At 37.7% G+C, this 14,376-nt stretch overlaps 1 protein-coding gene across 2 annotated transcripts; it reads right to left on the bottom strand.

Moving 5' to 3' along the window:
* Positions 1-5,020: 5,020 nt before the first annotated feature.
* On the bottom strand, positions 5,021-11,178 carry LOC146460182 (potassium channel subfamily K member 15-like). 2 transcript variants are annotated; one of them, XM_085088295.1, is made up of 3 exons: positions 11,069-11,178; positions 9,117-9,412; positions 5,021-7,268 (listed from the first exon to the last, which is right to left on the bottom strand). In XM_085088295.1, the coding sequence occupies exons 2-3, from the start codon at positions 9,406-9,408 to the stop codon at positions 6,595-6,597; spliced, it is 966 nt and encodes a 321-aa protein (XP_084944421.1). In that variant the 5' UTR covers positions 9,409-9,412; positions 11,069-11,178; the 3' UTR covers positions 5,021-6,594. The 2 variants fall into 2 exon arrangements, with proteins under 2 accessions (XP_084944421.1, XP_084944420.1); XM_085088294.1 differs by lacking the exon at positions 11,069-11,178 and having other exon boundaries at positions 9,117-9,835.
* Between the last annotated feature and the right edge of the window lie 3,198 nt (positions 11,179-14,376).

Below are 14,376 nucleotides of genomic sequence, written 5' to 3'. Positions count from 1 at the left end.
GGAGCTTTCGGAAATGAATGGTCTTGTGTATGCGTTTAAGGGCGCCTATAGCTGAAGATATTGTCTTACTGTTTTCACCTATATGCTTTGTCCATGAAAGGTGTTCGTCAATTAATAAGCCCAGTGATTTGGCCTCGTTAACTCTTTTGTTCGATTTGCCGTCGATCTCGATATTAATCTGATTATTCGAAAGAGCATGTACACGCTGATTAGATCCAATTATCATGAATTCAATCTTAGCAATATAAAGGCTTAGCCTGTTGGTTAAAAAACAGCAGTTAAGGTTTCTTAGCTCCGAGTTTATGACATTTTCGAGGCCAGCCATAGTATTGGCAACGAAGGTTATATTTGTGTCGTCGGCAAACATACTCGGGGAGGCTAAACTAAGGCAATTGGGCAGATCATTTAGGTAGACTAAAAATAAAAGTGGTCGAAGATTGCTTCCCTGTGGAACGCCACAAGAAACTGGGGCAATATCTGACAAATGGCCATTTATACTGCATTTTTGGCTTCGGCCGCAGAGATAATAATAATTTATAATTTAAAAACTTATAAGACGCAAATATCTATATAAATCTGATATAAATGTATCAAATGCACCATCCTAATAATAATAACAATAATAATAATAAAAAAGAAACTTATGGCTAAAATTAAGAAATAGTCTAAGCTAAAAATGCCTTTTCAAAAAGGTGAGTCTTCAGCTTTCTCTTAAAAGTATCAATAGAAGTGGATTCCCTGAGAATGCAGAGCATTCCATAACTTAGGTGCGGCCAACACAAAGGCCCTTTCACCGAGATTAGCCTAAGGCTTAGTGTTGGGATAACTAAGCAAGGTTCTGTCGTTAGAACTTCTTAAGATATAATTCAAACCATTTGAGACTCCTCCTCCTGTTGTTTGGGTCATCCCTTTTCCCCTTCTTGAATATAAGAGACACTCTTGCCAATTCCCACTCAGTTGGAAAGACACCAGTGCTAGTCGACTTTGTATATATTTGCGTAAGCGATGGTGCGACTATATCGCCGGCCTATTTTTAGAAGTTTATTTGGAATATTATCTAGGCCCGCAGCTTTACTTTCGTTTAATTTAGACAACAGTTTGCGAACTACGTCCACCGTCGGAACTTTTAGAGAAAATTTAGTTTTTGTTGGTTCGAGATAGGACTCAGGCTCTACATTAGATGACGGCATTTCGAAGGCCAGTCTCTCACCGATGGTTGAAAAGTGCAAATTTAATTACTGGGCTATCTCAGAAGGTTCAGTTATAGTTTGTTCCCAGACTTTAATTTCCGGTATACTCTTCACTTTATTTGGATGTCGTGAGTTCAGTTCATTTATTAATTTCCACGTCTTTTTGGGTTTTGATTAGCTGGACTTCAAGTTTTCCGGGAAATATTTTCGCTTGACCTTCTTAATTTCGTTATTTGTGTGGTTCCGGGCCATTTATATTCATCCCATGTCAAAGGGTTGCCGTTCATAGCTGCTTTCTTTTTTAAGAAGTCTCTTTTGTGCATTTCATGGCGCAGTTGGCTAGTAATCCATGGTGACTTTTTGTTGCCAATCCGTTTAGATTTTAGTGGTGCATGTTTATCAATAGCTGCCATAAGCATACCCTTCCACAATAGCCACATGTCATTCGGATCGTTAAGTGTGGAAATGTCAGTTGATGGGTTTTGATTGTTATTGTGCCTGTACGCTCACAGTGGGCTTTACGCAGGATCTGTTTACGACGCGATCGTGTTATTAAGTTATTTTAGTTTTTGGAAAATCAGATAACCTTACTCCAATAGTCGTCTGAGCAACGACTTCTCGCTCGGAAAGGACTAGTTTGGGAAATTATGCCTCCATTGCTTATGGTGTTTGAACTAGCTTACGCGGAAAACAAGATTCGCTCTTATGCGGAAGTCGTGTAACACGAAGGTTTGCTTTTACGGTTCAAGTCTTTATTGAACCTCGTAAAATCAAGTGACTACTCTGGTCAATCACAGCAGCTGCAAACGGCGCAATGACCAATCAGAATTCGAAACAAATAGATAGAGCCTACAGCCTACGCCAAGCGCGGGAAAACGCATGCGAGTAAGTCATGGATGGTTTTGGTTTTGCTTCTCATTGGTTAAGAAAGTGGCGCGAATTTTGCTAACCAATTACACAGCGTGCGAAAAATGAAAAGCGCTCTAGTTTCTATCCACTGTTATTACTTTTGGATCCCTCCCCTTTATTTTCGACAATTAATTCAGCAAATGGAGATGTTTGCTATTATATTGTCTTTCAGCTTTTGCTGGCCACATATACAATATCTTGGATGCTATTCCGGAGTTGATAAATTTATCATATCGATTCACTTTCTATTCAATAAATAACGTGTTTCAGTATTAAAAAAAGATACATCCAGTAACATTGCTTACTCCAGGTATTTGTTTTGTATTAGCCTGAAATTATGAAAACGAAGACTACATAATTCCTACTTTGGCGGTGTGTGTCATCACCCACAAAGGGTGCTGGGTAAAAATGTGCAATCGCTCATCCGGCCCCTGGTTACGATCGAGTAAACATCTCCCAAACATACGCTTTACAGTCGAACTGAAATGGGCATTCGAACTTTGCTTCCTTTTCTAAAATCTATCACTAAAGGCAGCAATTTGACAAATTTTAACGCTCTAGTAGCAGCAGTAGATACTTCTTGTTGGATACACAAGGTGATTTCATTAAGTTATTCCCGGTTCGGAGACAATCGAAGGCGACATATTTGTTGTGTTTGTTCTTGTACTAGTATCATGTGCCGTCACGTCTGCTTACAGACGCTTTTCTTTTATTTAGACAGTGAGCAGTCTCTTTCTTTTCCTAAGTTCTGTATCGGGCGATGGATCTAGCGAGCGGTTAGGCGTTAGGCCACGAGCTCGCTCCGAGTTCACTTTTGCAATTTGCATAATTTTACCGTCACTTTGCGCGCGTAATCTGAGTAAAAAAGAACGACTGCCCGCAGTCTATTTTTTATTGTTTTTGCCCATTTTTAGCTTGCTTTGTAATCTTAGAGTGAAAGAGATCTACATTTCCTTCCTAGCCGGATTTTGTGGAAAAAAATTACATTCGTCCGTTGGCTTTTCCAACCGGTTCCCGCCGGGAGTTGAGCCACTTGCAATTGGTTTCCACGATCTCTTCATAGGTTCTTTATTAATTCAACGGCATCCAACAGGAAAACAATAAGGTGTAGACCCGGGTAGACCCCGAAATTCTTAAGTAAAAAGGATAAGCTAGCTTAACGAGCAAAAAAACAAACGGCAAAACCCGGCTACGGTAAGTAGCTTTAGCCTCAAGAAAAGCAGTAACATCAACAATCAAAACAACATGGCGGCAGGCGCGAGGTCACCTTTGAAATGACTACAAACGCGAACAAACGCGAAGCTTGAGAAGTAACCTAACCAGCAGCTAAGCCAATTTGTTCCTCTAACTTCAAAACGAATTCAATCAGGAAAAAAAATTCATAGCCTTCGTTAATGATGACGTTTTCAACAGGCTAACCTTTCCGGACTGTTGCTCGTGGGAGCGAAAACTACTGATCAAATAAATGATTGGTCTAATTTTGTGACGCACATCGCCTGATTTCTACTAGAACTAGGTCAATATTTTGCCGATCAATTAATATAAATTCGCTTAAGGCGCGCATAGAATTGCTCTTTCTCGAATTAATGATATAGTTTTCTACCCATTTAAATTGCTTTACTGAACATGCACTATTCTCACAATGACCTGTGGCAAAAATAGTTATTGGTAAGGATACTGAAGTAAAACAGACAAGGAAGCGAGGGCGAATTGTTCAGAGGCGCATACTTGTGATCTCCCTCTCCACCACTAGCTGGATTTGTATCAGGAAAGCCCTTTGTCCAAATCCTTGACCACGCATTTTAAATAGCCAACTGGTAAAAGCATCCCTGTCATCAGCTGGGATTTTAAAATGTGTTTATGTTTATTTGATAACATTTCTTTACTCAAATTTGATTCATTTTCATTGCTCCCAATTACTACTGCACTGCTAGATCTGATCAACACTTATTGCGTTCGACGTAGAAAGAACGCAATCCTAATACAGATTGGAGTCGAGATTGTATGGGATAATCAACGAATGAATGGATCTTAGGACGCGTATCTGGCATTCCACGCAGATTTTGCAGGGGGGATGACATCATCACCAACGTGGCAAAGGAGGGGGAGCCTAGGATCGAGATCATTGAACGTAATCCCTAGTCTTTGATTATTACTAGTATTATAGACACTTAGTATTATAGTTGTTGTTAGTGAACGACCCTCACGACTATAATTCACGTAATATATGCGGTTATAAGCTGCCAATTCTTATAGTTTATAGTTTTGTTGGTGTTTTTACAGACTGTACCGACTAATACAAATCTTTCGGACTGGTACCAAGAAACTTTTGGGCAGCAGTGAGGGCGCTTACACGTGAATATCGGGTATAAAGAGCTAATGACAAAACTGGAGTGGAGAGGAATATTTTATATTTGTGGTGTCCACCACAATGAATTACAGTATAGATTTAACATATAGCGAACCAGCCAACCAGCCAATGCTTTTAAATTAGATGATAAGTACATGATTTAACATCTGGGCCGAATTGTTCAAAGCCCGATTAAGCTAATCCTGGGTTAACGTGAACTTTGATTGGAGTCTAATTGCTAATCAGTAAGGATGATTGTCCCTCAGTTTTGACTTGGACTTTCCTATACCATTACCTTAAAATTAGCCTTAAAAGACATTTTTAAGGAGCCAGATGAAAACCTCAGTTAACTTTTAGTCGGAGATTAGCGTTAATCGGCTTTCGAACAACCCGGCCCTGATGCAGAAAAACAAGGATTGCCAAAAATATTACAAGCAACACACCACTTGACTTGTACGTTCTTTAGTGGCCACAAGGATGTATCTTGATTAGTACAAAGCTTGTGATATGAGCGATACTTGCTTGACGAATGGGACCACTCGTGTCTTAAAATTGTATTCTTAGTCAGTGGTAAAGTAAAACAGTTCTTTATTTAAGAAGCGTAGCACTAAATATTGTACAATACTAATAAACTTGTGGCCCTGCATGTAACCACATTTAATCTGTAAGTACTAAAACCTAAATCCTAAAAAATTCGACATATTTAAAAGTACAAAACTTGCTCCCCATTTTTTAAACTACACAGATAAAAATGAGTTGACAATGGCTGTTCATTACCATATTTATTCCGAAGGAGGCTTGTTTTTAAAGACCCTAAGGGAAGCAGAAAATGTAATTTTAGCTGTAACTACCTAGAGCTAGTCTTTCCACAGCACGTTTAGGATATAGTGGCAGTCACAAAGACAAATGGAAACAGCACAATTCGTTAGGCTTGACAGTCAATGCACATGTAATAAAACGTGTGACAAACGATTTTGCGTCTAGTTTAAGTGCCTTTAGTGGTCGGTGTGGATTACCACTTAGATAAAGGAAGGATTGAATGTATGAGCAATTTTATTAACATGCCAGTGATAAAAGCCGAAAGAATACTTATTTCATATACTAATTGTAGATTTTTATTTAGATAAACTTATATTAAAAAAGTATTGATCAATATTACATTAGACAAAAAGACGGCAGTTTCTATGGTCCCTACTCCTTTCGACCATAAAATGACGTCATAACGCTAGAATATACGTACTGTGATGCAGCTAAGCTTTAGATAACTAGAATTTTTCCAAGTAGAGTTAATCGTCGACGTTTCCAGCAGCTTAGTACTTTTCTAATCTTGTCCACTTTTTCTCGAAAGTTTGATTTTTTTTTTTTGCATTCTTGCAACAGTAAGTATGCCCCTTCAAATAGAAACGTTTGGGAAAAGGTTATCCTGTACAATTTTTTTATTTAAGTGAAGAATAGCTTTTTTGATATAACAAATAATTTACTGCCAGATGCGTTTAAGAATGTAGGGTGCTTTCCAACAAAGCAATAAAAAAGGGAGGTCACCGACTTAGCTTTTGAGATAATTTGCAAAAACTGAAATTTAGAGGTCTTTTTGTAGAGTTGACCTGTTGCCATGGTGACCCCTATGATGTCAGAACTAGCCTAAGAGTATTGCCCAACAACTGAGCTACAAAGATGTTCATAGTTTGTCCATATGATCAAATACATTTTTTGTAACCTTTCATCATTTTACCAACACTACAACGACGAAAAACCCTTATGAGCCTCCTTGATTAGATTGCTCTCTCAAATTGTCATATTTTCTGTTTTTCGAATCCAATTAAAGAGTGCGTTTTCTTTTAAATGAAAACTAGAAACGAAATAAGGATGCATAGAAAGTGACATACACACGGAAGAAATGTTGAGATTAACAATGGTTTGAGTTTTTGTAACTAACGAAGGCGAACACACCATGAAAAATTGTTTTTGAAAACGTCATATCTTTGTCATCAAATTTCAGTGTAGAATGGACAATTCCGTGTTGCGGTAAGTATTCGTAACTTTACCTAAGTTAATTATTAATGACAGTAGCTTTATTTGCTCGCCGAAGGTTACTAAAGTCCTGTAACTCGTTCACGATTTTTTGTCTTTGGAGAAGATCTCGGCTCACAAATTTGATTTCTTATTTTCGCAAGAAATATCCTCCTCTCGGCTCACTTCTCGAGGTATATCACAGACATGCCTGTCTTCTGGCTTCACCTCATAACTTAATCGCTTGCGGCGGAAAAATCGTCGTATGAGTGAAGAAATACTGGGGCAGCATTTGATGCATCGATCACGTGCTTCCCGTATTTGATCCACTGAGTCTACAATGCATGATAAAATACAGGAAACGAGACTGAGGCCTATAAGATATGGCAAACACAGCAGAATGCCATATAATATTACACGATATTGTGGTGTTTCATTAGAAGAAGCTTTCCTGGAAATTGATTCCAAGTGAACATAGTCTCCAAAACCGATCGTCGTGAAAGTTATAAACCACGCGTACAGCCCCTCTAAGAAACTCCAGTTTTCCAAATAAATGGATGATACACTAGCCAAGACAAGAATAATAATGACAAGTGCATTTGCCACGAAGAAGGTCTTTCTCTTTACGTGTTTCGGTTCAGCTTTTCTAAGCAGGAAGGTGTCTGCCTTGACAACAATAAATTTTATGCAACTGGCCAAGAGCTCTCCTGTAGATTTCATGGCCAGCATTGTTAATGGAATTCCAAGGAGGCAGAAGATGATGGTGACACCTTGTCCAAGTTCTGTTTTGGGTGCAATATTTCCAAATCCTGATAACAGTCACAGAATAGGGTAAAAAATGATAATTGATTATTAAAAACAATTTTCCTTACTAAGCCGTAAGTAGATAAGATATAACTTCAGTCTGGGGTTATGACTACTCTCTTAACTTTACTTCAGGGAAGACCATCATATTTGCGTTTACAACTTGATACGTTTGGAAAAGAAAGCATGAAGAAAATCAGGCTTGAAGGAACTTTAAGGGGAATCAAATCCATGGCCTCTGTGATAATTATGCAGTGTTCTACCAACTGAGCTATCCAAACACTGGGACCTGGTCATTTTGATGAGTGCGTGAATGTACTTCGGGGAAAGTTTATTTTTCAACACACCGTAACATTGCTCAATAATTGCCATAGTGCATCCAATATTTGTCTTCTGTACACAGCAGATATTTCACAATTATCCTGCGAAATCGCACCGAATATCGCCTGATACATAGCTGAAGAGACCGTGGCTAAAATCGGGATATCCGCACGATTGAGCAGAATAATTAATTGTATTATTATTCAAAACATTGACAACAAAGCGCAGTTTTATTGCAGAAGAGGCGGAGACGATCTATATTTCCCCCCAAAATATATAGATTAAATTACTTATATCCCAGGAAATCTGTTGTGTATGGACGACGAATGTAGAGTGCACCATGACCATATTTGGGCAATGACTTGAACAATAAACTGCGATATAGGTAATTTAGTAGCAGTATCGACGAGAAGAATATTAACTAAAAAGAAAGACCCTCTCCAACTTTTCTGCATGTATGAATATGTTGTCTGACAAACAATTACCGTGTTAGTCTTACGGAAAATTGCCAGCGTATCAGCCGATGTTCCGCGAAATTTCGCTGGAAAATTGTTACATATCCTCACTAGATCTAACTTATTTATCCTAAGGGCACGGTTTTATTGCAAACGGATAAAATAAGAAATCCATTTGGTGTGAAAGCTTATTTGGTACAGCACTTTACCAGTGTTACAGGAGTCACTCCCCTTCCAGCCTGAATCTTTTCAGGCTTTCGTTTTGCAATTGCTCAAGCAGCGGACACGGTAAATGTGATGATCTTCAATTTAATCTTTCATTCATATGCAGTTCAAACATCCGATGTTTGCTATATTCATTACATTTTACTCTTTTAACCGTTCGTAAATTATACCGACTACTTTCTGATAGAGTTGCTTTTAAGAGTTTTTGTACCATGATCGGAAAAACTTGTTTAAGGAAAAGTTTTTGACAAAGATCACAAAGACTCACGAAAAGGATCAAGTTTTCCGTCCGTGTTAGCGAAGATTCTCGCAGTATGTGATCAGTCTAAGCCAATCACAATCGTAGAAAATTGACAAGTGAACAAGTATACAGCTGTTGCTTTACTAAGGATTTGCATTTTGTGTAGACTTTGTACAATAGGCTAATTTGTATATAATGTGTTTATACTGAGGTTGCCTGAACGATTCTAGAGCTAATGTTCTCTTTACGAGATCTTATTTCGATTAATATCTCTGTTCAACGTAATTTATTTAATACTAATAATTTTTCAGTTTGTCTTCATTGAATAACGCGAAATCATTGTTTGGCTATGACGTAGCTGGTTTATTAACCAGGCCGAGCTTATGTTTTGGTGATTGAAAAATATCTTGCAAAATCTACGACAAATTTAAGTTATCTTGAAAACAGAAGCGGGGAAACGAAAGTTCTTTGAGAAAGTCGTAGTTCTACATAGCCGGTAGAAAACTGATTAAAGTAAACAATATCCAACTAATGTTAGCGATAAATATGCATTTAGCGTCCAATTCGAGATCGCAGCCAGTATTTCACACATACGTGGGGGTCCTCCTTACCTACTGTGGTAAGAGCAGCAAAAACAAATCCACAGGAATTCAAGAAAGTCCAGTCCAATTCTTCCCTTGCAACCATTGCCTCCGCTGCTTTGTTTACAAGTCGTTCAAAGTCGCTATCTGTCATGTTACATTTCATTTCTATTTCGTTTTTCAACTCTCCCCGTAGTCTCTTCATTCTGTTAAGCGAGGATTCATCTCTTTTCTCGATCAAGGTGAAAATCCAAGCGAAAAACAGTCCGTAAGCGTAAAATAGCAACGTACGGAATATTGCTTTTCCAAGAAGAGGATGCATGAAGCTGCAAAAATACGCAAGAAAAATGTGTGAAAAACACAATAATCAAAATCGTAGTTCAGGAAATGAAATGTTATCGACTGTCTTCAAGAAGTCTTCTGCGAATTAGTTATCTGCACAATACTGCCCAACAGCACCTATCACTCCCTAGTGCGTAAACCGACCGATCATAATATTCCTGACATTTGCCGAGAGATCCCACTGAATTAAACGTTGAACGGGAGGGGAGATAGGGGAAAATGGAGTGTGCCGATGGACAGTGGATATCATCGACGAAGCTGCCATGGAAAAGTTTGTCACTGCTACCTAAGATACGTTTGCATACTTATAGCTATCAGTATTTTGCTCTGAGATTGCTGTGGTCTGGCTCTCCACCAGTGTTCCACGCATGTCCTTCATATGTTCCAAAGACAACCCCCCCCGCCCTTTCCAGAACGATCGGCAAATGAATAAATTATGAGGTTTACATGGCTGACTGACCTATATAAATAAGTTTATAACGAGACACAAGAAGACCGTATTTATATGCATGCGATGAAAACAATTTCTCTAGGACAGGTTTAAATTATGCACAAAAAATATAGTCTGAAAACTTTTCTGTCATTTTTATTCGGTCGGATTTCGCTGGGAGGTCACCTAGAGAAGACGATAAGCTCTCCTTAAAAGCAATTGATTGCCAGGTCTTTAGGTATCAGCAACAAGATTCTCATTATCTTGGAGAAGGTTGGAGTTTAATACATCTTCAGTTTAAGGCTCAATTTCAAAAAAATATATTTATATGAGAAACGAATAAATACTACGAGAAATTGTTACCCAATGCCTTTGAAATTTATGCAAAGACTTGAAGCCTTATGTCACCCCGTGGATTGAATTGACGTTTTAACTGTAAGTTATTTCATCACGGTTTTTTTTGCGTTCTTTACCACAGACAGCCTAAAGCACAACCGGCCAGGTGCTGACGTATCCTTCAAACTATAACATAGAAGAATCAATGAATACAAAGAAAACCTGCGCCTTTTAGGAACTCTTGCTGTAATCAACTTCACCTAGGTTGTCAGTATAAGTAGCGACGAATGCATAGCACTGACGAATAAAGAAAAAAAGGCCTTCGAAGTTGTGCGTATAGCAAGATGGTTGCAGCAGCCGTTGCGTCTTGTCGGCGAGCATAAAGATAAGACAATAGTTTCCATTGCAGGCGCAAACTCAACTCTAGAGTATAATTGGTCGGCATCTAAACGGTTCATTCAAATTTCTTATGACACTTTTGGCTATTTAGAGATGCTTTTATACCTCAGATACAAATAAGAGCGCTACGGGTACGAATATTTCCCTAATATCCATTCATCCTCTTTCAAGGTGATAACGCATTATGCAGTTTATTACCAAATTTGGCCATGTTGTTTTTTACAGCTTGGCCAAGCTAAATGTAGTTAACGGTGTTTCTCATGTGCCATGTTATATTTTTAAAACTTACCATGATTGAACACTTTCCCAATCGAAAAACAATCCATGACAACAACGTTTTATCTAATACATAAAGTTTGTTTTCGTAATATCGAGGTTACCCCATTTGCTCCCTATTTTTCAACTACGTAAATTCGTATTTGAAAACATGCGAGAGTTCAGAATATTTTCTCGAGCCAAGGCTTTAAAAACCTACCTGTGATTACCTTTTAGTTCAACACACGATCAAGATCAAGATTTTATAATCAACCGCTGAGTATACTATACCTCAACGCTGACCTCAACGTGGCATTAACTTTCAACGGCAGGAGTTTCTTCATAAATCATTAATGAAAATATGAGGAATTTACATTTGAATTAAACACCTTCATAGTGAATATATTATCTTCTTTTACAATAAATTGTTAAAAATTATGAATTTTCCCAACTGCTGACTGATTGTATTTATTCAAGAACTTTTCTTAAAATAATATTTACACTGTCAAGACCGCTTGACAGTTTAATTATTTATACAAGACACCCAAGGAGAAAATTTAACCGACGTAATTAATAAAAATGTCGTTTCCTCTTTTCGTAGATGATTCTAGGGCCCTTTTATGTTAAACAAGATAACGCAGTTTGATCGGTTCGGATGTCAAGTTTTATTAACCTTTTAAACAAATATGGTTAAATGTATTTGTTAAAGGTGCAATCACTATGAGATAATTAGCAAACGGAACCTTGAATCGTCTCGAGCTGCTGTTAGCTTTCCGAAAATATTGGCTCCTTACGCAACGCTACGGCGATGACGACCCTAACTAAGACTTAAAGGACTTAAGCACTTGCGTTATTAATTTTAGTACATGTCTTTGATGTCTACAAAACAAACAAACAAACAAACATACTGCGTAAAACAATCACATCCAATAGTGTCAACAATCTTGTGTACGACGATTACACGAATGCCTTGTTTGGTCTGATATGAAAACAGAAATAAAAAATTATAGCCGGGTGCGAATCTTTTTATTTTTTAAATAATTAATAGCTTTATTAACGCAGAAAACTATTTAAAAAGCTAATTTAGCTGTCAAATACTGGTCATGCCTTGGAGGCAGATAAGAATCAATGGTTATTTGTTAATAAAGCTTGAGAAGAATTCTATTATAGGAATTTTACATTGCTTTTTACAAAACCATATAAAGGACCTAGCAGTTTACAAAGTGCAAATGTCTGTTTTTAGGCGTGCGAAACATGCAGAATGTTCGAAACTCGACAGGCCAATGAAGCGCTGATGTCCGCGGAAACTCCGTCTTGACCATGGGGAAAAATCGCAGGGGATCGAATAAATTGTATATTATGTAGATACGTCTATCATTTTCATTGGCCGATAGCAAACCACATGACCTGCAAATAACGGCCTACAAATAATGGTCTGCTCACTTGCAATACTGTCCAAGTGTGTTTCGCTGCAAATAATATTCTGCTTATGCGAAATTGAAACCACGCTATTGTGTGAAAATGGCAGCTCGCTTCCATCTCCTCGCTTAGAGAGTGATTTGACATCTTTAGTTGATCAAAAGAACAGTTAATACTAAAAAAGCAACAAAATTTGACAGTACGTACATTTTGAAGTGACAAAATGAATTATTAACCTCAGAAGGAAACCTATTCATTTCTGCCATTATTCCTGCAAGGCAACGCGCGCTTACCGTTTCCCGAAAATAATTATGAAAACATTAACTCGGTGATCAAATGATAAAACAGTTATTGAACTCGTTAACGCAAGATATCGTGATTTGTCAGTGTACCGCAGATCAATTATTTGCCTTCGACGCGAATAATTGATCTGCTCACCACTGACAAATCATGGTATTTTGCTTAACCTCATCCAATAATTGTTAATTGCGGATATCTTGTTGTTGAAGATAGGCAGGCTAAGCTAAGGTTATTGAAATGCCTTGAAATGTTGAGACGTACAATAATTGTGTCTATCTTGTCTCAATTGCATTCTGGGTGTAATATTTCTAAGCCTCATAACTGCATTATGACCGAAAAAATAACATTAAAAATGCAGGGAAAATACCATCCCGAAGATTAGAGAAGAAATAATCAACATCCATGTCTAAACTGCTGCTGTTAAACCCACAATTGCTTGGGAAATTCCATAATTTGGCTTTCATTGTGCCAGTTCAGTCCGGAGTTTGCTTTGTAAACCATGAATAGCAATATGAAAATTACAAAGCCAAATTTACCCTAGTTTTAACCAGGGTAAATTTATGATTTTAAGAAATCATATTCGCGTCCAGTGTACGATCCGTACTTTCAAGTCAACGGGCCCTATACATCGTAAATTGTAATCACAGCAGATTGACCAAGGAGGGAAATCTAAATTTTGAGAGCCCTCGTCCTCATGGCGTCAGGATCTCGGCTATTCTGAAACTGATAGGATATAAAGGGAGCGATAAACGTCAGAGAAAAATATTTGATGTTTGGTCTTCACTTGGCAACCGTAACCAGGACTTGTTTACTGAAAAATAATGTAAAAGTTAAAGATTTTAAAAATTTCCTTTAAGCAGAAAACACTTCATACACCTTTACTCAAATATTGCATGAAAAATAGTAGTTCTAGGTTTTGCTACTAATTTGAGGTATCAAGTTATTAAAAGTATAAGACAAACACGACTTTGCCTTCCAAAACAATTGAAAAGAAGTCAGAGAAATGAAGACATTGGTCATCTTTGCTTTCTTTAGCTTCGTGCTTGCCACTGGCCTGCGACTTCCATTATTTGGGATTTTCGACATAGAACAACGACGAAAGGCTGATTGAAGTGAAGCAACTTTAAAAGAACGAAGAACCAAAAAAAATAAAAAAAAAGAAAGGTATCACAAGTAATAAAAATATTGAAAAAATGCTAACAAGTTAATTTGGAAGGTTAGAAGACACAAAATATGCGATAGATTCGACTGATAAGATAAAGGAAAGGTGGTACTTAATAACAGTCAACTCCGTATAGATTTCTCACCATAATGATTACTCGTGAATTTGATCATCTGCAGGGAACATGCAGTTGTCTGCGGAAGTGCTGTAAATGGCACGAGGTATGGGGGAAACAATATCGTTAAAAGTGGATAATTTGGCGCGCATTGAAAAGATCGCCTGAAACGCTGAGCGCGGAAGGTTTCTCACGATATCAAAGTCGTATTGTGCTTTAAACAAAATCTTCCCCTTTATCTGAAAAGAAAAAAAAAAGGTTACTAAGCATGATTTATTAGGGGGTAGTCCAGTCACTTTTGTTATCACGGTTATAAAGTGGGGAAACTTCAGCACTCTTTAAGCAAACCGATATTTTCTAGTTCCCAACCTGCAGGGGCTTGTAAAAGGACAGCCTTTCACATACGAGCTGACAGAGTGGAAATGTATCCCTAAATGTTTTGCCTTGAAGCAAGGTTATTCATGGAATTTCCATTTGCAGTTTTGATGATTTGACAGAATGAATATAGGAAACAATGTTTATTAATTTGTAT

Source organism: Pavona decussata, unplaced genomic scaffold (genome assembly GCF_977016875.1).
Source record: "Pavona decussata unplaced genomic scaffold, jaPavDecu1.1 SCAFFOLD_214, whole genome shotgun sequence".
Classification (NCBI taxonomy): domain Eukaryota; kingdom Metazoa; phylum Cnidaria; class Anthozoa; order Scleractinia; family Agariciidae; genus Pavona; species Pavona decussata.
The sequence above is the reverse complement of the archived record's forward strand: the minus strand, read 5'-3'. Positions and strand labels throughout refer to the sequence as shown.

Bases quoted from the DNA above. Each gene is read 5' to 3' on its own strand.
- LOC146460182 (XM_085088295.1), bottom strand. From the start codon at position 9,408: ATGCATCCTCTTCTTGGAAAAGCAATATTCCGTACGTTGCTATTTTAC. The intron at 7,269-9,116 runs GTAAGGAGGACC...GACTGTTATCAG, and splicing joins TGCTGCTCTTACCACAGTAG to GATTTGGAAATATTGCACCC.